Here is a 27,873-nt window from a genome sequence, read left to right on the forward strand (position 1 = left end):
GAACTACTCTATTAAGAGAAAAGTATTTTTAAGATCCAAGCTTCTCAATTTCCTATTTATTCATATTTAGATAGTATTCCAATGAAGATATCATATATGATATAAATTTGAAGTTTTAGCTCACAAAGCATCTGGATTTAAGGAAATTTGACACTTTCCCGTAATATGTTGTTCAAACATGGACAATGAACTCAAATTTTCTAGAAAATGCATCATTTAAGATGCATTTGAATGGACCTTTGAAGGAAATAAGGCATTTCCTCTTCAAACAATAATCAGGAAAGTTGAAAATAGTAATTATTTTATCCTTTAATTAATCTTCTTTTTCAATATCTTTCAAGGAAGGTTAATATAAGTAATTGTATTCATGAACTATATCAAATACAGAAAAAGTAGGATCAGCAGCACATTTCACAGAAAGCAAGATGATAAATACTAATCTAGCCAAAGTGGGAAAGAGATGCATATCATTATGGCCAGATTTCAGCCCCTATTCTTCATGAATTTTACAAGGTAACACAAGAAGAAAGTGGATATTTAGCAACCCTATTTTGCAACGACTAAAAATATCATTGCAAAATATTGTTTTATTTACAATGACTTTTTATAATAATTGCTTAATTGAACTTTTTAATATTTTATACAACACTAAATTTTATTGTTGTTAATTACTCTTCTATTCATAATGACAACAAAAAATTGTTGTGAAAACTTATTTTATTTGCAATGATTTTTCAATGCCGTTGCTTAAGTTGTTTTTTAATATTTTATTTAATGATAAAAATGGTTGCTATACTAGTTTTTGTCATGTTTGTAATGATTAAATATTATTGTTGCAAAATTTTATTTTATTTGCAACGATTTTTCAATATCGTTGCTTAAGTTTTTTTTTTGTGTTTTATACAATAACAAAAAAAGTTATTACAAAATTTTTATCATATTTGTAACAATAAAAAAGTATTGTTGCTGAAATATGTTTTATTTGCAATGATTTTTCAATATTAATGCTTAAGTAACTTTTTTATATTTTATACAACAACAAAAAAAGTTATTATGAAATTTTTATCATATTTGTAATGATAAAAATGTATTGTGGCAAAAACCTATTTTATTTGCAATGATTTTTCAATGTCGTTGCTTAATTTATTTTTTAAATATTTTTATACAATGACATAAAAGCTATTTCAAATATTTTTATCATATTTCTAATGATAAAAAATTATTGTTGCAAAATAGTATAACATCTGCAATGACATTTCATAATCATTACTTAATTGATTTTTTTTTTAAAAATATTTTATATAATGATAACTTTTATCATTGTGAATTCCTATTATATATATTCCTAGCACAAAAGAATTATTGTGATATTTAATTATATTTAGTGTTGTTACTAACTCAAATTTTCAATATGTTATATAACAAAAAATAATTTATTACAAATATTTAATCACGACATAAATAAATTCATTAAATGAGTTCTAAATAAGCATTGGTTTGGAGGAATGAAAAAAAAAATTAAAGTTTCACTAATAATGAATTGAAATAATATTTTATTGATCTCTCTCTCTTATATTTGTCTAAAATTTTTCAAATGGGAGCCTAGTTTTTTAGCATTAATTTTGATGTCATGTTTATGAAAAGATGCAAATTCTTGTCTCATCAAGTTGAATTTACTACGATAAAAATGATTGAGCAGGTAGCCTTTTAAAGGCCGAGACATGAAAAGTAGAACTGAGCATTATTTGGTGTAAAATGGCAAATGTTTGACGAATGAAAAATTTTAGTTTGGTTTCAAAGCTAATTTGAATTAATATTTCAGTTTTAATGTGGTTTCATAAAATTTTAAAATCAATCTAAATCTAAAATTAAATTATAGATAAATAATGTAGTAGTATTTATATTTATATTGTTATATCCTAGCCCAAATGGTAACTGGGCTAAACTATTACCACAATCTATTAATGTAGTTAAGGAATTAACTGCTAAAAGAAAAAGGGGTTGAAATATTTTAGGAGAGAAAACTTAGTCATTTTTGCTTAACGTGAAACAAAAAAAAAAAAAAAACTTTCTCTTGCTTTCTTGCTTAGGGTTTGAGATTTTGGATGATTGAACTTGAGGTTAAAAATCGCAAACCACAGTTGGTTTAATCTTTTAAGGTAAGCGAAAGCCCTTTCATTATTTATTTGGAAGAATGTTTTATTTGTTGTTGAATTTTGAGATAAAAAGTTTGAGGAAAACTTAAAGATTCATATAACTCTCACATAATTTTTCATGATTGGTTGATGCTAATCTATTTGATTGGGTTTTTATTATTTAGTTAAGAGTTAAGCATGATTATAGACTAGCTTTAAGGCTGGTAACAAAATAACCCACTATTGTCGATTAAAGGAAGGAATATACATGCTGTGTAACAACAAGTTTTCTATGACAATGAGTTTGTATTAGTTTCTGTGTTAATAAATGGAACTTTATTGTAAGTATTATATACCATTGAAAAGCTTATTGAATTTATATTTCAAAAAAATAAATGAAAGTTGATTTCGAGTTTTTTTATAAAAAGCAGTCTAATTTTTACTTAAAAATGTATAGGCTGCTTGGCAATAGTAGTAGAGAGGAATTTAAAAAATTCTCTTAATTTTTATACAATGAATTACTAATTGAATCATATATATTTGAAAAGGTTATTAAGCCTATTTTCTAATGAAACACTCAGGAACTAAATTCTGAGTCTCCTATGAATAAATATATAATTTTTGTTAGAATATATATATGATGTCTGACAATAACATATGATATGAATTGTAAAAATTATTACAATTAATCTACAAAAAATCACAAGGTGGGTCATATATGATTAGAAAGTTTATTGAGTCTAGTTTCTAACACACTAAAAGGATCTTAATTTTAAGTTTTATGTAGTGAGATATGATTATTTCAGTGAAAGAAATGCAAACTATCAGCATTAGTTAGTTATTTTAGTATAAATAATCTCAAAAGGTATTGATTAATTTTTGATATATTGAAATGATTTTAAATAAGCAATTAATTATTTAAAAAAAATGATGAAATTAAAATAAAATAAGTAAAATTTTACACACTTTACTCGTTTCCAAACTTATATATATTTCTAAATAAGTGAATGTTTTATTTATTTATTTTCTGAGATCATAGTGTCTTGTTCTCGAGGCTTAATATATATAAATATTTTGTCTTATGTTATTTGTATAAGTTTTTTTATATATTAATATTTTTATTTAAAATATTCTCATGAGGTTAAGGGTATCAAAACTAAACTTTTATTTTATTTTTTAGATATTTTTCTAGTCGTATTTCATATGGAAGACAAAATGGGTATGCCCAATATTTTTTTAAGCCTAAGAAGGATTTGGCGGCCCACTAGAACTCCTTTGGACCAGACCAGTCAAAGCGGTACAATTGTCAATTCAAACTGCCTGATGCCTTCTAAAACCCTATCGAGACTCCGAGTTGATATATCATTGTATCTCAAATTAGGCTGCTCCTTAACTGAATCCAGAGACTGCAGGAGCTTAAGCAGCAGCCATGGGTACGCCATTTTCTTTAGCTTTTCATATCTAATATTCTTGATTTAATAGCTGGATAGCTCTTATTTTCTCTATTGTTTTTCGTTAATGGGAGGATTTAAATCTGAGATCTGTTTTTTCTGTTTATGTAGAGTGATGGGTTTTTCTCTGCTTGATTTATTTTCCTTTATTTGATTAAATCTATAAACTTATTGAAGGTTTGGTTCTGACTTATTATTAGTTTTTCATCTTTTGTTTTATATATTTTATTACTATATTTACCACTTTCAAAAATTAGATGCTAAGTGGTGGAAATGGGCTTTTAGTTGACTGGAAGTCTTTTAAAATGAAAAGGGTTATATTTGATTGCTTTTTTGTAAATATATTTAGATGGATCATTGTTTTGGCATTTTGGGTTCTGATTTGTGATGATTTTGTTTTTGCTGGGTCTTTTGGGGAAAGTATGGGCTTACAAGTACGTGTCAGGGCTATGGAGGAAGAAGCAATCTGATGTGATGAGGTTCTTGCAGAGGGTCAGGTGGTGGGAATACCGCCAGCACCCTTCCATTGTTCGAGTTAACTACCCAACTCGCCCTGACAAGGCTCGTCGCTTGGGTTAGAAAGCCAAGCAGGTAAGCTGATTCATTGTTTCTTTGATATTGCTTTCTTCCTCTGTATTTTTATGAGGTTTGGTATTTTATCTTTTAATTTTTGGCTTATTCTATTTGCTTTATTGCAGTTGTAACATATTTTAGTTATATGATTATCCTTTGGTCGGAAAAACTGCATTGCAAAAATGTTTATGGCCAGACTTATTGTAATTGTGATACTACTCATATGTTGCTAATATAGTTGAAATATACATTTTTTTAATTATATTTACAAATAGAATAATAAATTAAATGATGTTATGATTGGCAACAATAAAATTGTTATGAAAGGTATAAAGAAATTTTAACAGTATTCATGTAACAATAATATGAAAGGTATAAAGAAATTTCAAACAGTATTCATGTAACAATAATAGTTGTTATAATTAATTAAATTGGTTGTGTTAAAAAATTTATAACTATAAAATTTGTTGTTATAATTAAAAAAATTATTGCAAAAATAATTTTATCAACGACAATAACAGATATATAAAAGATTTTTCTATGATTACAATTGTTGTTAAAGTTATTTAGTGAAATGACAAAAATCATGATGCTAAATGTAATTAGCAACAATATATGATTATGTTGCCAAACATGTTTTTGTATTCGAAATTTATGATTGCTAAAATAAAATTAAAACAAAAACATTTAATCGTTATAAAATATTTTATGTAATCAAAATAATATTATTATGTAAGTTTTTGTAATCGAATTTTATGATTGCTAAAATTAAATTTATACAATGTTATTTTGTTGTTGCAAAATTTTATACAATGACATTTTATCATTTTGAAAAAATGGTTTATTTGGCAACAATTAAAAGTCGTTACAATTTTTATTTTTTTCAACAACACTATAAATTATTACATTAATTCTTTATTAAAAAGGTTAATAGCTATTTTTTTTTAAACAACACTATAAGTTATTGCATTAATTCTTTATTAACAAGGTTAATAGCAATGATCTCGTAACGATAAAAAATTATTTCAAAATAATTTTAGCAACAACAAATAATTATTTAGCAATGTTTTGGATTGTTGTAATATATCAATTTTCTTATAGTGCAAACATAATCAAATTAAGCGTAAATGTGACAAAAATTGTTCTTCACTTCATTAAATAATTAATGGCTAAACTAATTAAACTAACAATATATCAATGTTAGATAAAATAAGATAACTAAGCACTACAAAAAAAGTTATTTTTATCGACATTTATAAATGCCAGTAAAAGATTAAAAAAGTGATGATATTACTGTTACAAGAGTTTTTGTCTCGGTTAGGTGAGTGTTAATGAAAACTTTTCGACAGTCAAATCACCAATGCTAGAACTACACATGTACTTGCTAATATGATTTTTTTGGGTACTTTAAATTGCTGTTATAAGTAAACAACTTTTAAATATATTTTAAAATACTAGTTAAAGTCGAATTTTATTTAAGTTGTTTATATTATTGAGTGAGTTATATTGACACTTAAAATCATCCTTAAAAGTATTATTATTGTTTTTAAATAATTTTCATACTTCTAATCTTTGTAACCAATAAAATTAAAAAATAATGCATACCAATTAATGGAGAACTCAGGTCTGAGAAATGAAAGTCTGCAAGTCACTTTTGCAATTTCTGACAAAAGAACATTTTTAGATTATTTATTTCCCAAATTTTGCTTTCCTCATTACAGAATAATAATTAACTGACATGTGCATCACACTTGAAGTATTCAAGCATAGTTAAAATCAGACAGAGACCTTGCAAATTTCATCAGTAAAGTGATATTATTATAATTCATAAGTATTAACATCAGCAAAATTCAGTACCAATGTCAATGTCTACAAGCTACTAAGGACATCGGGTAACCATCAAAGGCAAATTGCAACCTGATACCAATCCCATTACAAATATCAAAACTATCAAAACATCAAAAAGTTATCAAAATACGAATTATCAACAATAATGCAATAGCATCATTCTCAAAGCTTCCATCTCTCTTTAGTTATTTGCACATGGTGCTTCCAATGAATTTTATACATTTGAACCCTACAATATAATACAATTTCTGGATTACTTCAATCATAAGGACCACCTTATATTAGTAAAGTAAGGGGGGGTTTTTTGTTATTTTAGCCAATATTCTTCTACAAATGAATAGTAAGGCCTATAGAGCTGAACAGCTAAACAAGAGGGGTTTGACAACTGCTAGGAAAAATAATAACAGCATGAGTGTAGGTAATTTACTCAATATACTGCCAAGACGTGGTTTTAAATTTTAAGCCAGAACTATCGTTGAATCATAAACTTACAGGGTGAAGTCCACCTTGGTGTAGAAATTCGAGAGCAGCATGACAAAAGAAGCCAAACCTTTCTGCATCTTTTCTGCAACCATAAACACACCTGTCCAAAAGAATCTGCAAGCAACAATACACCAAAGGATTCTTGTGATTATAATTTCTTTTTTTAACAAGTGAAACATTGTAATTCTTAAAGGTGCTTTAGGAGTATGAAAATTACCCGTTTTCTGGCTCCAGAAAATAAACTGAAGGCCTTCCACTTTTCCAAACCAAACTTTAACTTCAGTGCCACCCGAAGAATAGCCTCTTTGGTAATGAATATCCTTCACCTATATCATAGAACATTCATTTAACAGATCTGAAATTATTAAAAAAACAAGTTTGAAAAAAGTAAAGAATGAATTGTTTTATATCTTTTTCGAATATTAAGATCCGAATGAATGAAATCGAGAATCTGATTATATGACAATAAACATCTTTTAAGTAGCATTCCCAAAATTTTCGTCATGTATAGCCCAAATAAAGATGAGGGCAGGTAAGCCTTATATGAAACTTTTGTTTTCTGGAAAACCTAATAAGAAAAGGTTATGCGACAATTTAGTACCGGTATCTTATTAAAGGAAAAATGCACTTCAGCCACCTCATGCAAGATAGATAACACCACACGCTAGCTTACAAACAGCATGCCTAGTAAGCAAGAATAAAAACAAAAAAAATCCATAATTTAAGGAAATTAAGGCAATCCTGTGAAAACAATTAAGATGAAAAATCTGGCTAAAGTGATGGCAATGAACTTTACATGGCTAAGGTTCAAGCAGTCATACTTTGGAAGAATGATGTCCACATTGTTGTTTAAATCTTGAAGAGCACGCGAGAGACTTGTAACGACATAACCCAGATCTCCAACCTGCAAAGTTATAAAAAGGAAATAATTGAGAAAAAGATGGAAAATGGAAAATCTTTTAGGTTTTTACTACATATTCGACCACAAACTGGAAATAATACAACACAGATGTCTATGATGTTCCATTTCTGTCTGAGGTTCAGCATCCTCTCCCCCAACTGTCTCATTTCCAAAACACTTTTCATTAGGAAAAGACATGTCTTTCGGGCCTTCTTTCAGCTTAAAGAATTTTCTCTTCATTAAGAGAAAGAATCTGAATGGACTCGTAAGCAAAGAAAAACTAGAAAAGAAACCTTGATATATATCAGGGCAATAAAAAAAGTTTTAAAAACCTAAACTCCCTAATGTCCAAAAGTTACCTTTGCAATGGGGACTATGTCAACAGCAATATGCGCAATGTTCATTGGTGGCTCTTGCACAATTCCTCGAAAAACAGATATTCCATAATCCATACCGTCTTTGTTGTCAAAAGTTCCAGCATCTTCCCTCTCAGAGAATACAAAGTCCATATTTGCATCCAATGGAACCTTGACTGCAGAGACACATAAAGTGAGTAAGTCTTTAATAGAAAGATTTAATGCAACAAAAGCCAAAAATAAAAAGAACGCCATATGTCACCTAAGGAGATGATATAAAGCAACAATTGATAAGTCATATATGCCTAAAACTTAGGCACAGATTGAATTCCAAATAATTTATTAGTCTGGATCTATAGAGGATAAAATGGTGAATGCAAACAGCAGATGACCCAAGAAGCAGTACAATTTTCTATTCACTAAAATTGACTATAAAGGATACTGATAGGTGAAATAACTCACAAACTTATTAGAGAGAATATTATTTTAAAAGCAGTTGATTATCACATTGATCCATGAAACCATACAGACAGAGACAATTAATGCATGCATCAGATACGAGCTCAGTCATTGCCAAAAAATTATGCATCAGAGAAAAACTTTTATCAAAAGCATTTGTTTGAAAACCATACTTTAGAAACTATTAAAGCAGTCAAAAGTGTACTTTTTGACCAAAGACATCTCTCGGTGAAAAGAAATCAATACAGGACAAGTCAATCCATGAAGACCAAAAGTTTGGTTCCCGAGTTAATAAGACAACCTAGTAAGGAAGAAAGACATGAAGCCCACAAGGGGAAATGATGTTCTTAATATCACATTGATTGTTCACATTGTGTCATGGTCCCTTACAAGTCAATGCACAAGATCTGCCAAAGAGATTTACCTCACATTATTCCGTTGATTTGATATATTTGTCATCTAAACCTACAAAACTTGCTTAATGTATCTTCCTAAGATTGAACTACCTATTATGACATTTACAAAATTTTTAACTCAAACTAACTCTACGAAGACTATTTAGTACTTTACAAATTGTACAGTCATAATTTCAGATCTAACAAAACAAACAATTAAAAACAAACCCACAAAGTGCATTCGTATTTTTTAACTTAATTCTATAAATACCAAGTCACCTAAATGTTCATGTATTCCTCTCTCTCTCTCAATGACAAATAATTTTACTCATAAGCGACCACAACGCCGATCACAACATCCAAAACATTCAACTTTAAACTCTAATACACACGATCAAAACCAATGCCGTCCAAGTTAGAAGATTAGAAACTTAGAGAGAAAACTTTTGATTAGAGAAATACGAAATAAGAAAGAATGAGAGACATAGCAGCATACTAGTGACCCAGAAATCCAACAATATAGTCATAGACAACTAAATATATTACTACCATATGTGTTATAAAAGAGGATCTTGACTTCAAGCGAAAAGAGGCACACATGCTTATTTGCATTTGTATCCAAGTATATCCTCTTAGAAATTATTGTTTCCTCTTTGTTTGATACCATCACTATTTCTCCACCTATAGAAACCATCACAAGCTTAAAGTGCGATAAGTGATGATCAGTTAAGACAAAGAAAAAAATTGTATCATTTCCAGAAGGAGATTTGGCTTCAAAGTTTTTGTCATTATTAACACTAAGAAACAGTAGATTTCTATTAGGAGATTATGAGCTGGTAAGAAGCTCATAATTAAGGAGATCAAACCTTAAAGCCAAAGGGTAGAAAATAAGGACTTAACGATGTCCTTTAATAAAGGTACACAAATGTCATCCAATAACAACAAGGCGAAAAGAAATTGTGCGGACACTACATACACAAAAGTCCGCAAATAACCAATTTCATCTAGTATGAGTAACTAATTCATAATTAAGACATCATATGTGCAAACCAATCTATACGTTCAAATAATTTTTCAGAAGTAAGCTGCCTTTCAGAAATTATTCATAGTCACCACTCAACAACATACTAAGTTCAAGATTAGTTCACACATTATACCCAATAACAAATCACAAAAAAAATAATAAAATAAAATAAATTCAAAATGAAAATCAATAAATTAAAACCTACCTTAGATAGATTAGAATTGAGATTGAGCTTGACTGAACATCAAAATCAAGATAAGCTGTATCAAATAAAATTCAACCTCGATCGAAACAAAAAAAAATTGTTAGTCATTTCGGTCATCACAAAATCAGAATCAAAATGAATAGAAAGAGGAAGTACCTGTTTTGAAACGGCACTGATGAAGAAGATGACAATGATTGAGCTGAAACTAGAGAGGAAAAAATTAGGGGTTTTAAAAAATTAAGGAAAGATTCATTAGATTTTTGTCTCAAAACTGATTTGAAAAACAATAGATGAAAAAACATGATTTGCAGACAGTGATTAGCTGAAAATCGCAGAAATGCAGAGGCTTAGGAGAGAGTGATTCATATATACATAGCTACAAGCAGAGGAAATCGAAATTTCAGCTTGTTTGTAGCAGAGGAAATCGAAGAAATTGTAGCAGAGATTGATAGTGTTGATGGAGAGTGCTGAGAGCGAGAGAGATTAAAAATATATATAAAAAAAGAGAAATATGAAATATGAAATGAGAGAAAACAACTGAAAAAAAAATGACAGGTAAATTCGCATTTGTTCAGTTTTAGCATCTATATCATACTATCTATTCTGAAAGATTCCAACATGCATTTTAATATTTGGGATGTGAACTTTAATGGGATTTTGTTTTCCCGTGTACAAATACAATAGATCTCTCTCTTTCAGTCTCACTTAAGAGCTTCATGCAATCACATTTAGAGAAGAAACACCAGTACTTCTTGTATGGACATGATTGAAGGATTTATTCCTACTGAATTCACAAATGACATGCTCCTATATCGTCTGGAAGGACAACTGCAAGTAACACAGAATTTACATGATCAGCCTTCTTTCTTTCTTTCTTTCTTTTTTCTATAATTTATATTTTTGAAAATCATTCTCTAACCACAATAAAATGAAGAAAGATGAACCTCGACAAACTTACACTTGCATCTATTATTATTATTCTATCTCAACATGTCAACTAAATTTGGTTGGTAGATAAGATTGAAGACAAAAATCAGAAAAAAAAAAAATGCATATAGTTCACAAATTAAGAACATGTGATAGTACTTTGCATACTTAAATAAGTGTGGACAAGTCGATGATAAGTGACTAATTCCACGGCATCTCAAAAGCCTAAGATAACAAAACCATATGAAATCAAATCAAGTCAAATTCAATACTGCCTTATATACATTACAGTGTTATTATGACTCAAATATATATATATATATATATATTATTTGGTTACTAACAAGAACAAGAAAGTTACGGAGATAACCATTGAAAAGAACAAAAAATATTGCTTTTTCTAAAGAGTATTATCTCAGGAATATTTAATGTTATTTGTATGGAAAATGTTTAATCAGTTATCCGAGAAAAAGAAAATATTTTTAATATATATTTGGGATAATTGAAATATAATAATATATAATTAAAAAGCGATGAAGGTACCTTCAATATGGACACAAAATACATAGCTGTTCTGCCAATGGCCTGCAAGAAAATTATGAAGTTCAAATGAAAATTGTCTTGAAAGGTAGTTAGAGGCAGTCTATGTACTTTTCAATAATCTTAAACTATATACAAACAATTGTGTATCTTACTTTATTAATCCTTCTCCATGTTTTTCAAAAACTCTCTTTTGATATTTTTTAGCATGGAAACAACATCCTTCATATTTATTCTGTTTTCAGGTAAGTCAGATGAACAATCCAAAGCTAACGCCATGATGGACGATATACAATTCACTTTGACAACAAAATATTCATCCTCTTTATGCACTAAACTGGAGTCCGCTACATCAATTATTCCATTAGATTGTGACATTTTCACCCAATGTCTCATACTCATTTCTCCAGCAAAAGATTCATCAGTGGGCCTCTTTCTTGTGAAAATTTCCATTAGTAGAATACAATAACTATAAACATCACTTTTAATAGAAATAATTCCTGCTGATCCATATTCTGCATTTTAAACATAATTGAATAATTAAAAGATATTATATCTTCATAATCATCAAAAAATATGCTTATGTTAGAATATGGAAAAAAATAATAATAAAACATCACCTGGTGCCATGTAGCCAATAGTGGCAAGTGTCATTGTTTGTTTCATAGAATCTTCTTCTCCCAACAATTTGGAAATGCCAAAATCTCCCACATGAGCAACCATGTCTTTGTCTAGTAAGACATTACTTGGTTTTAGGTCACAATGGATTATAGGTGTTGGATGTCCCAAATGGAGGTATTCTAATGCTGATGCAACATCCATCATTATGTTGATTCTTTGTAGGATATCCAAGAAATAATTGTAAGAATATAACCATTTCTCAAGGCTCCCATTAGGCATGAATTCAAGCACTAAGGCTTTGAAGTCAATAGTAGAACAACAACTAATGACCTTAACAAGATTGCGGTGAAAGATATTGCTCATCACTTCACATTCAATCTCAAAACTCCTAAATGCTCCATCTCTTTGCAAATTAAAAACTTTTATTGCAACATTTGTCCCATCTAAAAGTATTCCTTTGTATACAGAGCCAAAACTTCCTGAACCCAGTAAGTTGTTTTCACTAAATCCATTAGTCCCTTCCAATAGCTGATTATAGGAAATTCTTCTCCATTTCTCGACAGGAATTAAATCTTCAACAATCGCCAAATTCGTATTCCCCCGCTGCTTTTTTTTATAGACAATTATGACTGCAATAACTATTATTATTGAAGCAAATGTTGGTAAAACATACCTCAAAGCATGTAGAGCGGTCTTCTTGAATTTCCGATGGATTTTATTTTTGCAAGGTGAGACTTGTAGTCTAGGTGAACCGCAGAGTGCATAATTTTTCATGAATGATTTGGCAGTGAAGTTTAAAAAGGGACCTCCACTTGGGATTTCCCCTTCTAATCTATTGAAAGACACATTTAAATAATTGAGATCATGAAGTCTTTCCAAGGACTTTGGAATGACTCCAGAGAAATTGTTGTTAGATAAATCCAAACTTTTCAAACTTATCAAGTCACCGAATGATTCAGGAATAGGACCTTGTAATCTATTACTAGCAAGATTCAAAACCTGTAGATCATGTAGACTTCCAATTGTGGGCGGAACATCACTTGATAAAAAATTCCTTGACAATTTCAAAGAGATAAGTACCTTCAAATTTCCAATGTCAAGTGGAAGTGAACCGCTAAGATTGTTTGATGACAAGTCTATTTCTAAAATATATTTAAGGCTCCAAAAAGTCAAAGGTATTGTTGAATGCAATTTGTTGGAGAACAAGTATAGATATCTCAGAGAAGTCAAATCACACAAACATGTCGGTAAAGGCCCATCAAGCTCATTATCACCTAATGATATTTTGTACAATCCCTTCAAACCACAAAGATCATATGGGATAGAGCCTTGTAACTTATTTCCATAAAGAAGCAAAAGTTGGAGATTTTTTAGCCTTCCTAATGTTGTTGGAATAGGTCCACTCAATTTATTAGAGGAAAGGTCTAACAATGTAACGTTGCTTAAGCTACCAATTTCCATGGGAATGCTGCCTCTAATTTTGCAATCTCTAATCAATAAATATTGAAGTGATGTAGAGAGATTTGAGATAGAAGTTGGAAGAATACCGTTCAATGCATTGGATGATAGGTCTAAATATCTTAGATGCTTGCAACTTTTCAAGGAATAGAAAAAATTCCACTCATGAGTTGAAGCTTTGGTGGTCAAATGATTAATATCAAGGCGCAATTTCTCGAGGAACCTCAAATTACCAAATGTGTTTGGTATAAGGCCATAGAATGAGTTTCCTTCTAATTCTAGGATTCTAAGCTTAGAAACATTGGAGATAGATTCAGGAATATTTCCACTAAGATTATTCGTCCATAAGTAAAGCTCCTCAAGATTTGAAGCAGAGCTCAAGTGCGGTAATTTACCTAAAACAAAAAATAAATAAATAAATTTGCATATTCCCATACAAGAAATAAATTAATTGTTTTGCTTTATTGTGTTTTTCATGAATCTATGATGCAAGCTGAAGTGAATGAAATGATTACATATACGAACATGAGTGTGGAGAAACATGAAGCCTTTAACAATTTTAAATATGAAACAACTTCAAGTTTATCTTGGTTGATGATCTGGAATATATATATATATATACAATTTATAAAATTTATTCATAGTTATAAAAATATATTAAAAGGTTCCATGCTTACGTACGTATAATAAAGTAAAAAAGAGGAAAAAGAAAAGTAAAAGAACAAACGGAAGATAGAAGAAATTTTGGTTGTGAGAATTTTATTTTCTTTAACTTATCTCAATTGCTTTAATGATAAAAAAGATTAAAGAAAATTTGGTTAATGAAATTGTTCCAAAAGGAAAAACAAATAAGATAAAAATTGAAGAAAATAAAAATATATATATTTAAATTAATTTGTTTGAGAAAAGAAAAATATGAAAGTGTAAATGTTTGGAAATAAAATTAGAATTTTTATCTATCCTATTTTAGAAAAAAAAAAAAAAAACCCTCAAGAGAAATGATAAAATTTCTCTCATTTTAGACGATATGGATAATTTAAATGAAAAAAACAAAGATTCGACAAAAAAGATTGTTAAAAGTAAATGCACTCACTTTAGTTTGAAAATCACTCTCTTACTTCCCTAAGGGTTGATAGAACCTTACGAGTGCTCTACTAGAGAAGGTTCATTTGAGGTTTGTTGGGGTAATATTGTATACATTTTACTATTACAATACAAAATTTAGTAATATGATGATAAAAAATGTGAAACTAATAAAAACTTTAAAATGATGCTTTTGATTACACAATTATTGCTTTTTATTTTGCAAAAGAACAATTACATTCCCTAATTTGATAACAAAAGAAACGTAAAAGTAGCACTATTTTTTATTGCATATAATAAAAATGGAGTATATCATTTGTAATTATTATAATATAATTAATTAATTATTATTTAAAATTATGTAATATCTATTAAAATTTTATATGAAATTCACATTTATAAATGATAACTCTTACATATTTTTTTATTATGATTGAATAATAATTATAATATTATAATATAAGAATTGTATGGGAAATGTACTCAACAAAAAATTAACATTTGACAAAAAGGTCGGTAACATTAAAACAATCTCCAAAAAAAGAATTGGAGTTGGAGGAAGAATTGGAAATTGACACGTGGTTGGACAAATCAAGAATTTTTTTTTTAATTTTGAATGTTGAATTTTTTAGGAATGGAGTACAACTAAAAAAATCATTAATACTATATTTTAAAATAATTTTTTAAGAGATTATTTGTTTGACATTTAGCATTATCTCAGTAGATACATTTGTCAATTGTTTTTAAGATTTCATTATTGCCATTTATTCACATTTGATTGGTTGGTTTTTGTTAATTTTATATAATTAATCATAAGTTTAGTCCTCAATTACCATATAGACTTTACTGATTTGTCTCAAAAGAATGGGATGACTAAAAAAATAAAATAGGCTAAATAAACATATGAGCCTTAATTTTTGTATTAGAAGAATGGACTTATTATATAATGTTAAAATAATTTTAATCGAATTTTTAATTTCCATATTTAAATTTATTTATTTATATATAATATAATAGTACTCAAATTAAAATCACCTTATCATTCAATAAAAATATTATACTTTAGAAGATTTAAATTTAATATTTTATTTTATTTTATTATAATATTACATACATGTTGTTAATAAATAATAAAATTATATTAATTTTAATAAAATATTACATGTTGTTAATAAATAGTAAATTTAGAACAAAACTAAAAAATAATTGTTCTAATGTCATTCGCTAATAATAGAAAATTACAAATTGATCAAGAAAGAATTAAATTAAAAATATTTTAGGGAATAAACACTAAACAGTTTTTAATTTGGTTTTATTAAAATGGAAAAACTCTTTCTTTCCTACTTCAAAATAATTACAATGCAGGCTTTAGTTATAATTTTTATGTAATTTTTGTTTTAGAATACAATTTTTACATGTAATTTTTTAATAATATTTTCATTTTTAGAATCTCTATCTCCTTCTATTCATTTTTCTTTCTTTCATTCTTTTCTCCTTGTTATTTGGTATTTTTTTTTTCCAGTTTCAAATTTTTTAGCTAGGTTTACTTTTTATCATCTATATAAAAAAATTAAACAAATACGCACATACTATATCATCTTTTACTGTTTTCAATATACAAAATATCACAATGCAACATTCATTTTAAATTAATGCAATGGGAAAGTGGATAATTGTCAAATAGTTCCATTTGATATACGCTAACTAATGATTAAAAGCTATATCAGTTCCTTCCTCTTGTCAAATTCTACTATGACTATATAACTAGCATATTTCATTATTTTGACAATTTATTAAGTGCTAATCAAACATATATGTATGAACCATATTTGATTGCAACATATGAACTTTTGATTATACCTATAGAATCTGATTACTCTTTTCTTTATAACTTCATTACAATAAAAATCAAATATATTCGTTTGAATCATGTTTGATTTATCCTCATAATGAATTTTTGAATTTTACAATCCTTTTTATATGTACTTAACAACTTTAATAAATTTAATGAAATCTATATAATTTAATTTTTATGAAACATTTCACATATAGCGAATAAAATTACTTGTGGCAAAGCATGGGATGCACACTAATAATAAATATAAAAGTAATGAAATACATTGTTACATTCTTTATCACACATAATATAAATTTTAAGTATTTGCAAATAAATAAATGTAAAATATAAAATATAATATTACTACTTTAAGTTAGATGTAACAATAAATTAAGTTGGTATTAAATAAATATGCTAATAACAAAGTACGTTAATATTACTTTTTATTACATTATAAAACAAATCAAGTAATTTTATCATATATAATTGCATCACAACTGTTGGGTACCTATCTTTTTTCCACATTGGCCAACTTTGTAGTCTTAGCTAATGGTGCACATGCTAATTAAGGGCATCAATCAACCATAAAACGTTTAATAAAAAATAAAAAATATTTTCCAAAAGATGGAAATTTTGATTTATAGGTTTGGTTTTCAAATTCCTTTTGAGTGTTTGTTTTGCTTTTCTGTAATGTAATTATTGGAAACAGTATTTGATTTTAATGAGATAAAAGAGGTCTGAAAAAACATTTCTCAAGCCTTTCAATGACACCTCATTTGTTTTAACAGTTTTCATAATTTTATGATTACTTGTTTTATAATCCTAAACTAAACTTTTTTCAAAACTAAAGTAAACAATTTCAAATACATACAAAAGCAATGAAATGTTTATAATGAGATTACCTGATAGACTATTGTTCGAGAGATTAATTATTTTCAAAGCAGAAATATTGAAGATGGCACATGCAATCAACCCACTTAAGCGTGTAGATAATGCACCTAGTATCTCCAATGAATTAAGATTTCCAATCTCCCATGGAATTTCGCCTGCAAAGAAACAACAACTTAGTATTATAAAACTATCCACTTTCTAAACATTCCAATGATATTGAGGTTATTTAAAATAGAATAAAAGTCAATTACACAAGAAATTCCTAATTTCTTCAATGTTTAAAATATGAAGTAATTATTATTTTTTTCAATATCAAAAGTTTGAGTCAAAATGAGAAAGCATAAAAAAATTAAAATGTGACTATTTTCGTGATGGCCATTCTATTAATTTTATTTATTTATTTTTTTTTTTTCAAGGAACAAATATAAATAGTACAAAATATCAATCAATTGAAATCTAAATAATCAAATGTCAAAGCTTACCTTCTATGTTATTGTAACTTAGATAAATCTCTTCGACTTTGGTTAAATTTCCTATACTTTTTGGAATGAGTCCACTGAACCTGTTAAAAGATAATGATAAATTTCGTAGATTGTTGCAATCACCAATATTTGATGGAATACGACCAGAAAACTCGTTGTCAAATACATAAAACACCTCAAGTTTGAGGAGAGAGTAACACATATTATCTGTAATACTGCCTGAGAGACTATTGCTATAGAGATAAATTTCTTTCAAAGAAGTAAGGTTAAAGATGGATGCTGGTATTCGACCAACTAGCCTCATATTTTTGGCAGAAAATATCTCCAAGCTTAGAAGATTTCCAATTTCCCAAGGGATTTCACCTGTTAAAATTACAGAAACCAAGTTGCAAGAGCTCAGTCAAGTAGCATGAAGCATTTTTTGCTTGACATCACGATTCATAATGAAACCATTTTCTTCAAATTTTATAAGATTATTAATTAAATTAGTTAATTAAATTTTCATTCTAAACATTATCTAAAAAGAGATTAAATACCAAAATTTTGAATCATAATGGGGAAAGCATACAAGAAACTTAAGTTCATTTGGTTGATTTTTTATTTGTCTTTTATTTTCTATTCATTTTTGAGTAAAATGTATCAATTATCCATAACTTTTGTATAATATTTCATTTTAATCCACAAATTTTAAAACGTAGTTTATATCCATAACCTTCTAAAAATGTTTCAAATTCATATATTTCATAAACCATGAATGAAAAATCACTGAAACATGCCATGTGACTGAAATTTCAACTCAAAAACCATAAGGATTCACCATTTTTTGCCATGTAACTAAAAAATATTTAATTTACAATATTTATTATGGTTAAGAATTAAATTCATTTTTTTAATTTAAAAATGGATTATTTCCAAAAAAAAATCTAAATTAGTTTTCAAAAATTACAAAAACTTATTTTTTATCAAATTTTTTGTTTATTTGAAAAAATGGAAAGAAGGAAATATTAAAAAATAAAGAAAGAAAAGGGGAAAACAAAAAAGAGAAAAAAATAAAAGAAGGAAAAATGAAAAAGTAGTTTGGTTAACTAATTTAATAATGACATTTATCAGCCTATTAAATGTTTATTTCAAATTTTAAATGTTAGTTTTAGGAGGAAAATAGTTCATTTAAAAGTCAATTACACAAAAAATTCCTAATTTCTTCAATGTTTAAAATATGAAGGAATAATTAATTTTTTTCAATATCAAAAGTATGAGTCAAAATGAGAAAAGTATAAAAGAAAACCAAAATATGACTGTTTTCGTGTTGGCTATTCTATTAATTTTTATTTTTTAGTTATTTAGTTTTATTCTTTTTCTAATATAAATAGTAATAAATATCAATCAATTGAAATCTAAATAATCAAATGCAAAAGCTTACCTTCTACATCATTATCACCTAGATATATCTCCTCAAGTTTGGTTAAATTTCCTATACTTCTTGGAATGAATCCATTGAATCGATTAAAAGACAATACTAACTTTTTAAGATTGCTGCAAGCACCAATATTTGAGGGAATACTGCCAGAGACACTATTGTTATAGAGAGAAATTTCTTTCAAGGAAGAAAGGTTAAAAATGGAAGCTGGCATTGGACCAACAAGGCTCATATTTTGGGCAGCAAATATCTCCAAGCTCAAAAGATTTCCAATTTCAGAAGGGATCTCACCTGTGAAAATAACAGAAGCCGAATTGCAAAAGCTGGGTCAAGCAGCACGAGGCATTTTTTTGCTTCCAATCACTATTCATTATGAAATCATTTTCTCCTAATTTTATGAGATTATTTATTAAATTAGATAATTAAATTCTCATTCTAAACATTATCTCAAAAGAGATTAAATACCAAAATTTTTAATCATAATGGGGAAAACATAAAAGAAACTTAAGTTCATTTGGTTGAATTTTTTCTATTTGTCCTTTACCTTCTTTTCATTTTTAAGCAAACTATACCAATTATATATAACTTTTGTGCAATATTTCATTGTCATCCACAAATTTTAAAATGTAGTTTATATCCATAACCTTCCAAAATTGTTTCAAAATCATATATTTCATCAACCATCAATGAAAAATCAATGAAACATGTAATGCGACAAATTTCAACTCAAAATTCAAAAGGATTCACCTTTTTATGCCATGTCACTAAAGAGTATTTAATTTACAATATTTTTTATGGTTAAGAGTTAAATTTATTTTTTAAATTTAAAAACTGAATATTTCCAAAAATTAAATTAATTTTTCAAAAAAATACAAAAAATTATTTTCAGCCAAGAAATTTTACCTAAGAAAATAACATGAGTTTCATGGTCACTGTTAATATTTAGGAGTTTTAACATGATATCAATAATTAAATTAATTTTAGCACTTACTTTCCAAATTATAAAAGTAATTCTTTTACAGTAATTTCAAATTATCAAATAAAGTTTATTTTGACAAAAACTTCAATGTTGATAAGAAAATAAATAAAACTAGTCATGTTTTAATTTAATAGGAAAATAATTAATTATAAATAAAGTAGCTAATTTAATAAATTATCAAATTATCAAAGGAAAATAATAATAAAAAAAAACTTACCTTCCAATGTAAATACTTTTTTAAAATTATCAAATTATCAAATACTTTTTTTATTTTGTAAATGAATGTCTTAAAAATAGTTTTTAAAATTATTTTATATAAACATAAAAATATTAAATATAATTCAGTAGACATTTGAAAACATTATAAAATATTAGTAATGTTTATTATTATTATTTACTCTTCCACTTATTAAAATATAGTTTTTTAATCCAATATAATAATAATAATAATATATTTTAATTTTTATCTATTTAACTCACAAGAAAATATCATGCGAAAAAATAAATGTAAGTTCTAGGAAGAAAATAGTTCATTTAAAACTCAATTACACAAAAAATTCCTAATTTCTTCAATGTTTAAAATATAAAGGACTAATTAATTTTTTCAATACCAAAAGTTTGAGTCAAAATGAGAAAAGTATAAAGGAAAACCAAAATATGACTATTTCCGTGTGGGTCATTCTATTAATTTTTATTTTTTAGTTATTTCTTTTTATTCTTTTTCTAATATAAATAGTAATAAATATCAATCAATTGAAATCTAAATAATCAAATGCAAAAGCTTACCTTCTACATCATTATCACCTAGATATATCTCCTTAAGTTTGGTTAAATTCCCTATACTTCTTGGAATGTGTCCATTGAATCGATTAAAAGATAATGATAAAATTTGAAGATTGCTGCAGTTACCAATATTTGATGGAATGCAACCAAAAAATTCGTTGTAGGATATATGAAGTACCTCAAGTTTGAAAAAAGAGTAACATATATTATCCGGAATACTACCAGAGAGATTATTACTATAGAGATAAAATTCTTTCAAAGAAGTAAGGTTAAAGATGGAAGCTGGTATTGGACCAACTAGCCTCATATTTACGACAGAAAATATCTCCAAGCTTAGAAGATTTCCAACTTCCCAAGAGATTTCACTTGTGAACATAGAAAACAATTTGCAAGAGCTCGATCAAGTAGCAGAAAGTTTTTTTTGTTGGCATTACAATTCATAATGAAACCATTTCCTCCAAAATTTATGATATTATTGATTAAATTAATTAATTAAATTCTCATTCTAAACATTATTTCAAAAGAAGTTAAATACCAAAATTTTGAGAAATAAAACCGGAAAATAGAAAAGAAATCAAAGTTCATTTGGTTGATATTTTATTATTGGACTTTTAGTTTCTATTATTTTTTCGGTAAAATATACCAATCATGTATAACTTTTGTGCAATATTTCATTTTCATGTACAAATTTTAAAATGTCATTTTTAGATCCATAACCTCATAAAAGTATTTCAAATTCAGCCAAAAAATCAGATAGGTTTACTCTTTTTGCCATGTGAACATTCACATGGATATCTTGTGGCACTAAGATGGTAAATTTCGTCCTATTTGAAACAATTTTAAGGGATCGTAGATTCAAAATTTGAGCTTTAATGAAAATGAAATATTATATATACCAAAATCATGAATATATGATTAATTTACACTATTTTAGGATTTTTTTTTACTTTTCTCTAATACTTTTTGCAAAAACAAAAAAAATAGCAATAAAAAAATATATTATTATCAAGCAGAGCCTAAATAATAAAATATCCAAGAGATATCTTTAGGTTTATAAATTTACTTATCCCATTTGGATTATTTCCGTTGAATCAAATTGTAACCTAAGTTACTACAACTATCACTAGAAAACCCACCGCAACTAGACAATCAAGCCTGATCTTTTTCACAAGATTTATCTTGTTTACAATATTTACGTGCTTGGTTGTAACTGCTTTTTTGTTGTGTTGTGTTCTTCTCTCATTTTGTCCTCTCTTAAAACTCTTAATATTGTATCCCTCATTATCCTCCATTGAATAAAGGACAAAACTTATATGAAATTCGGTGAAGTTCGTAAAATTTTTTACTAGAAATGATTAAATAAAAACTAAAATTAAAAATCAAAACCAATAGACTAAAAAATCTTATTATATAAATCAAGTATACAAATTTTGAAATAATTTTAATATATAATTTTTAAATAGACATTTTTGTAAAAATATTAATAGAAATTTTTATCGTTGAATCAGCATCGATTAAATTTTAATCATAAACAATATTTTTAATAATTTTTTTACATATTATTGATCTTCACATCGAATTCTATCAATCTATCAATTTAAGTTTTTTATTAAAGTTTCTATTAAATCATTTTTAAGAAAAAAACCTTTAGAAATTTTACCTACATAGCTTCATATATATTTTGTTCTTGAATAAATTCCCTTGTCTTTCAAAAAAAAAAAAAAGCAACGAAGCCTGATCTTAGGCTTTACTTGGTCATTAATGCAAAAAGTTTAGTTAAGTACAAAAGTAATATTCTTGAATAATTAATTAACAGATGTTTTAATTTCTGTTAATAGTTTAATATATGATTCTACTTTTATATAGAATAATAATAAATTACATTTTGAATGCTTATTTTATTTTACTTTTTTCTCAGTTTTAATTAAATTAGGTGATACCCACACATTGTCTCGGATTAAAATTTTTTTGTTTTGTCATCCTTGTTCACTGAATTTTAGAAAAATGTTATCCGATTTTAAACAAAGCAAAAAAAAAAGTAAAAGATTAAAAAATCTAAACGAGAGTGACACGTGAATATATAAATTAGCTTTTTATTCTCACAAAATATATTTTATAAAAAATAAAATTTTTATTTTATTTTTTACTAGCGAAACCCACCTAATATCAAGCTTTCAATAAAAAATCAGTGAATACACATATATATATATATAATTAAATAGATAATATATATATATATATTTATATCATAGGATGGTATGGTGCAAAGTATCATAAATTCTATTTTGGTTCATCCCTTATTTCTATAAAAAAATTTGACTCAAATTTATTCGATATTGATTGTTTTGATAAATTAAATATTTTGCATTTACAATTTAAGAACGAGCTGTTTTGATAAAAGAAAATTATCAAAGGGAAAAAAAAAAAAAAAACTTACCTGCCAAATTATTTCCACCCAAGTTTAGCATTCTGAGCCTTGTTAAATTTCCAATACTCCTTGGAATGGTGCCACTGAATCTGTTAAAGTCTAATGTTAAATTTTGAAGACACCTGCATTCATCTATGCTTGATGGAATTTGACCAGAAAACTCATTTGAGCCCAAGTAAAGTGTCTCAAGATTTGGAAGATGGTGACATATATCTTCAGGTAAACTGCCAGATAGATTGTTGAATGAAAGAGAAATCATATGTAGGGAGGAAATGTTATAAATAGCTGAAGGTACGGAGCCAGAAAGTTGATTAACTGCCAGACGAAGTATTGTTAGATTTCGAAGATCACTTATCTCGGGTGGAATGTGTCCTTGAACGAGATTGTACCTCAAATCCAAGATCTCCAAGTTGGAAATTTTAGCTAGTGACTGAGGAATTGTACCTGTTAAATTGTTGTTCCGGAGACTCAAGTATAATACTTTTTTTAATCTCCCAAACCATGAAGGAATTTCCCCACTAAGAAAATTGAAGCTTAAATCAATGAATGTCAGACGACTTAATTGCCCCAACTCTCTCGGTAAATGGCCATGGAAATTGTTATGACTCAAATCAAGAGATACTAAAAACGAGAGATTTCCCAATTGTGGAAGGACAGTTCCTGTGAGATTCATGTTGGGAAGATTTAATGCGCTGACTCTCCTATGCTTAGATGCGCAAGAGACACCAACCCAATTGCAAACAGAGGTAGTGATGGTCCAGTTGTTGGCTAAGATGTTGTGAGGATCAATGATTTGATGCTTAAATTCGAGAAGAGCATGTTGGTCTGTGGTAAGGTTCCTAACAATCATGGCGTAGCTAACCATGAAACAATGAATGAACACTAAAGCTAGCGAAAGAAAATGGAATATTCTCATGTTGATGGCTGTGGAAGGAAATCAAATCGATGAAATTGCAGGATGTATACGGAACTCTGATCAAAGCAATTCTTAAATAGGAATAAACTTGCCAATATGACTTAGACCTCAAGAGGAAAGTTCTGGGATGGTCTTGGTCTTCACAATTAATAAATGATTCAAGCTTTTGATTTTGGGCCCTCCAATCTTTTTTGATCTCCTTTTACAAGCATTGGTGAAGCTAATTTATCTTTTTGCATTCTTTCTTTTTCTTTTTCTCTTTTTTTTTTCTTTTAATTTTTTTGTCTTGTACACTTTTGAGGCCCATGACTCCACGTTTTACAAGAGAGAGTTGCAAAATAGTAATGGCTCTATTTTTTTTGTCAAAAAAAAGTAATTTATAGTTTTTTTAAAACTTCTGAGTTAGTTATTGTACAAATCAAAGTAATTTAAATTTAATTAGTAAAATTACTTAAAATCAAAATGAAATAATAATAAAAATATGTAAGTAAAGATATTTATGTATTTTTATTTAAAAATTTATGATGAAAGAAAGTTTTTCCATTTCCAGATCAAAACAGGCTGCAAACTTTAAGGAGAATTTATACTAGATTTGCATATCATTCACCAAAAGTACTGCTAGTAGTGGGGTTCCTCGCTACTAGCGTTAAGGTTTCTCACAATTATGGCGTAGTTAACCATGAAATAGTGAATGAACATTAACGCTGGCGAAAGAAAATGGAATTTTCTCATATCTATGGCTGTGATGGGATCTATGTATATCAAAACAGGTAACATAAAATATTGAAGAAATTGAGTCTGCATAAGGCATTGTTTAAATAGATTTCTATACACACCTACGAACTCGTCAACACTGAAGACAACTGAAATTATGATAGGACATTGAAGTCAAGACTTGGGGCCTTAGCATGTCTTGGTCTTCACCATGCTCTTCTGCAATAAGCCAAGCTTTTATTTTGGACCTTTTTAATTTGTTGTTTTCATAAACGGGACAGGTAAGGTGCTAAGGCCTAGTTTAGTATTATCCTCGCGATTGAATAAAGTTTGAGTTAAACGAATGTGCTTAAAAGTATGATAAAAGAAGTGTCGTTAAAAATTTTAAGCGTTTAGTGTTATCGGAAAAAAATTATTACGAGTAATTGAAATGTTTAATAATAATAACAATATTATTATTAATAAATATAAGAATAATACAGTAATGTTTTTCTTTCAAACACATTTTTTGATCATAAAAATATTTCCAAGAAATTTTTTGTTTGTATTTATAAATCAGTTTTTTAAATTGAAAAACTATATTTTTTATTTAACATTAAAATTATTTCTAAAGTTTGAACGTAAAAATTATTTTCAACACAATAATAACCGAGGTCTAAATCTCTCCATATAAAGGCTATTCGTGCTGTACAAATTCAAAACCTCTTACTCTTTAAATAATAAAAGTTATCTTCATCTAAATACGAGTGTATATACAACCTTGTAAATTTAAATATATTTTACTCATCAAAATGAAATTTTGTTGTTTCTGATGAACCATTTCTTTTGTATTTGAGTTTTGTGTTTTCAGTACTATTTTAATTTTAAAATTATTATATTTTAATTCTGGCCTACTACATCCATCTCGACTCTTTTAGAATAAAATTTTTCAGTTCCTCCACAGTACATATTGGTCTTTTTTTTATTTTGAATAAATAACATATGAGATTTTTAAATTTTAAGCCAAATATTATTTTGATTTTTATATTTTTAAAAGTCACTTGTTAGCTCCCATTTTTCAATGTTGTAATCCATCTGTCAATAACTTTGCTAACTCCATCGCTAAACATTTCGTCGGCAACACGTGTTTGCCGTACAGTTGGGACATGTGAGCTGATGAGTAAAAAAATTTCATTATCTGGATTTTTATTTTCCTCTCTTTTTCTTTTTTTTTTTTTTTCTCTCTCTTTCTCTCTCTCTTCCTCTCCCTTCTCTTCCCTGTCTATCTGAGCGCCATCGACAGCAATATAGGACCAGGTTTGGCCCAGTCGACGCTGCGACGACGAATGGAGTCAAACCAGCCCTTGTAACCATCGATCCAGCGAGGGATCTACTACACCTAATTTGTGAAGCCTGATCACTTCCCCATTCGGATCGGCAACTATAGGTCGATATGACGCCAACCGTTGGCACGATTTTGTGTGAGTTAATCTGGTCCCTTGCAATCGACCACAGAGCATAGACCTATAATAAAAAGAAGGGAAAGGAAGATAGAAGGGAAAAAATAGAAAAAAAAAACAAGAAATTGACTTTTATTTAAAAATTTTTAATATAGTTTTCAAATATTATAAGTAAAATAAATAAATTATAAAATTTTATATATTTAATAAGTTTTTTTTTTCAAATATAATCTGTCACCAAATATTATAATTTAAAATAAGCAAATTTAAAAAAATTTTATTGAGTTTTTTTAAATTTTTTAAATATAATATAGATTATTAATATAATTCATCAATTATTTAAATAAATATCAAAATTTTATAACTTTAGTAATTTAAAAAATATTATTTAACTTTCGAAATAAATAAATAATAGACATGCCAATTTATATTTATTTACCCCGTGTCAAAAACGTAGCACCAATTATTACTTAAAAGTCAAACTCAAGGAAGTGTTGATAAAAAGATCATTTTCTTAAAACATTGAAAGTATAGAAACTAATTAGTGCATTTCAGAAATATATAGACAAATAAAATTTGACTTAAAGTTTAAAGGTGCTCTTTATTTATTTGCAATATTTTCTTGTCTTACAGTACCAAAATAATTTACTAGTGATAAATCATATTATTTTCCGTCCTTTCAATGGTTTTTTTCTTACCTCTTGGTTTTTTTTTTTTTTTATGTACATAATTCTAACACACGATCTAATTCTATAAGCATTGAATGAAATTTATATTTTAGTGAGTAAATAGTATTCGTGATCTTAAATTTTGAAGCGTATATCGATTTGGTTTTTAAATTTCAAAACATAATTTGTTAGTTTTTATGTGTCAAATAATACAACGAATTAGGTTTTTTTTTTTAATCAATTTATCAGTTAACTCATCGTTAGGTTTTTGATGTGATTTTAATTAAAAAAAAGTAATCGATATAATTGATGTGATAGCTAAGAAGAAAAAAATAAAGAAATAAGAAATAACCAATATAAAAAGAAAAGGAAAATAAATATAAGTACTGTTTTTAAAAAATTTTCTTTTTATTTTTTGAATTAAACAATTAACAAAAATAATTTTCCCCTTTTTTTATTTTTTGAACATAATATAAAATTTTAATATATTTTCAAATATTATAATTCAAATAAATAAATTTAAATTTTCTATTTTTAAGGAGTTTTTATTTTTCAAAATATTATAATTCAGAATAATCAAATTTCAAAATTTTATAAAAATAAAAAGAAAATAAAAAATAAGTAGTTTTTTTAAAAAAATTTTCTTTTTATTTTTTAAATTAAACAATTAACAAAAATAATTTTTCCATTTTTTACTTTTTTAAAACATAATATAAAATTGTAATATATTTACAAATATTATAATTCAAATAAATAAGTTTAAATTTTCTATTTTTAAGGAGTTTTTATTTCAAAATATAATTTATATTTTATATTTTTTTAAAATATTATAATTCAGAATAAACGAATTTCAAAATTTT

At 27.0% G+C, this 27,873-nt stretch overlaps 1 protein-coding gene and 1 long non-coding RNA gene across 3 annotated transcripts; one reads left to right on the forward strand and one right to left on the reverse strand.

The window, feature by feature from the left end:
• The first annotated feature begins 3,320 nt into the window (after positions 1–3,320).
• LOC149515805 (uncharacterized) lies at positions 3,321–4,418 on the forward strand. 2 transcript variants are annotated; one of them, XR_016326035.1, is made up of 3 exons: positions 3,411–3,568; positions 4,008–4,177; positions 4,285–4,418. It is a non-coding gene; the product is annotated as an uncharacterized LOC149515805 (long non-coding RNA). The 2 variants fall into 2 exon arrangements; XR_016326034.1 differs by having other exon boundaries at positions 3,321–3,568; positions 4,008–4,418.
• A 1,438-nt stretch (positions 4,419–5,856) lies between these two features.
• On the reverse strand, positions 5,857–24,654 carry LOC111297693 (uncharacterized). The gene is made up of 9 exons (XM_089740936.1): positions 23,282–24,654; positions 21,071–21,213; positions 17,889–18,032; positions 11,918–13,771; positions 11,453–11,812; positions 9,831–11,342; positions 7,751–7,923; positions 7,312–7,394; positions 5,857–6,816 (listed from the first exon to the last, which is right to left on the reverse strand). The coding sequence occupies exons 1-5, from the start codon at positions 24,190–24,192 to the stop codon at positions 11,457–11,459; spliced, it is 3,408 nt and encodes a 1,135-aa protein (XP_089597062.1). The 5' UTR covers positions 24,193–24,654; the 3' UTR covers positions 5,857–6,816; positions 7,312–7,394; positions 7,751–7,923; positions 9,831–11,342; positions 11,453–11,456.
• Positions 24,655–27,873: the final 3,219 nt, after the last annotated feature.

This window comes from Durio zibethinus, chromosome 12 (genome assembly GCF_047325235.1).
Source record: "Durio zibethinus cultivar Kanyao isolate XHJ-2024 chromosome 12, ASM4732523v1, whole genome shotgun sequence".
In the NCBI taxonomy this organism is placed as follows: Eukaryota; Viridiplantae; Streptophyta; class Magnoliopsida; order Malvales; family Malvaceae; genus Durio; species Durio zibethinus.

Coding starts and splice junctions, on each gene's coding strand:
- LOC111297693 (XM_089740936.1), bottom strand. CDS start 24,192: ATGAGAATATTCCATTTTCTTTCGCTAGCTTTAGTGTTCATTCATTGT. Junction 18,033..21,070: donor CTATAGTAATAATCTCTCTG/GTAGTATTCCGG, acceptor TAATTTTAACAG/GTGAAATCCCTTGGGAAATT. Junction 11,813..11,917: donor TATTGGCTACATGGCACCAG/GTGATGTTTTAT, acceptor TTTAAAATGCAG/AATATGGATCAGCAGGAATT.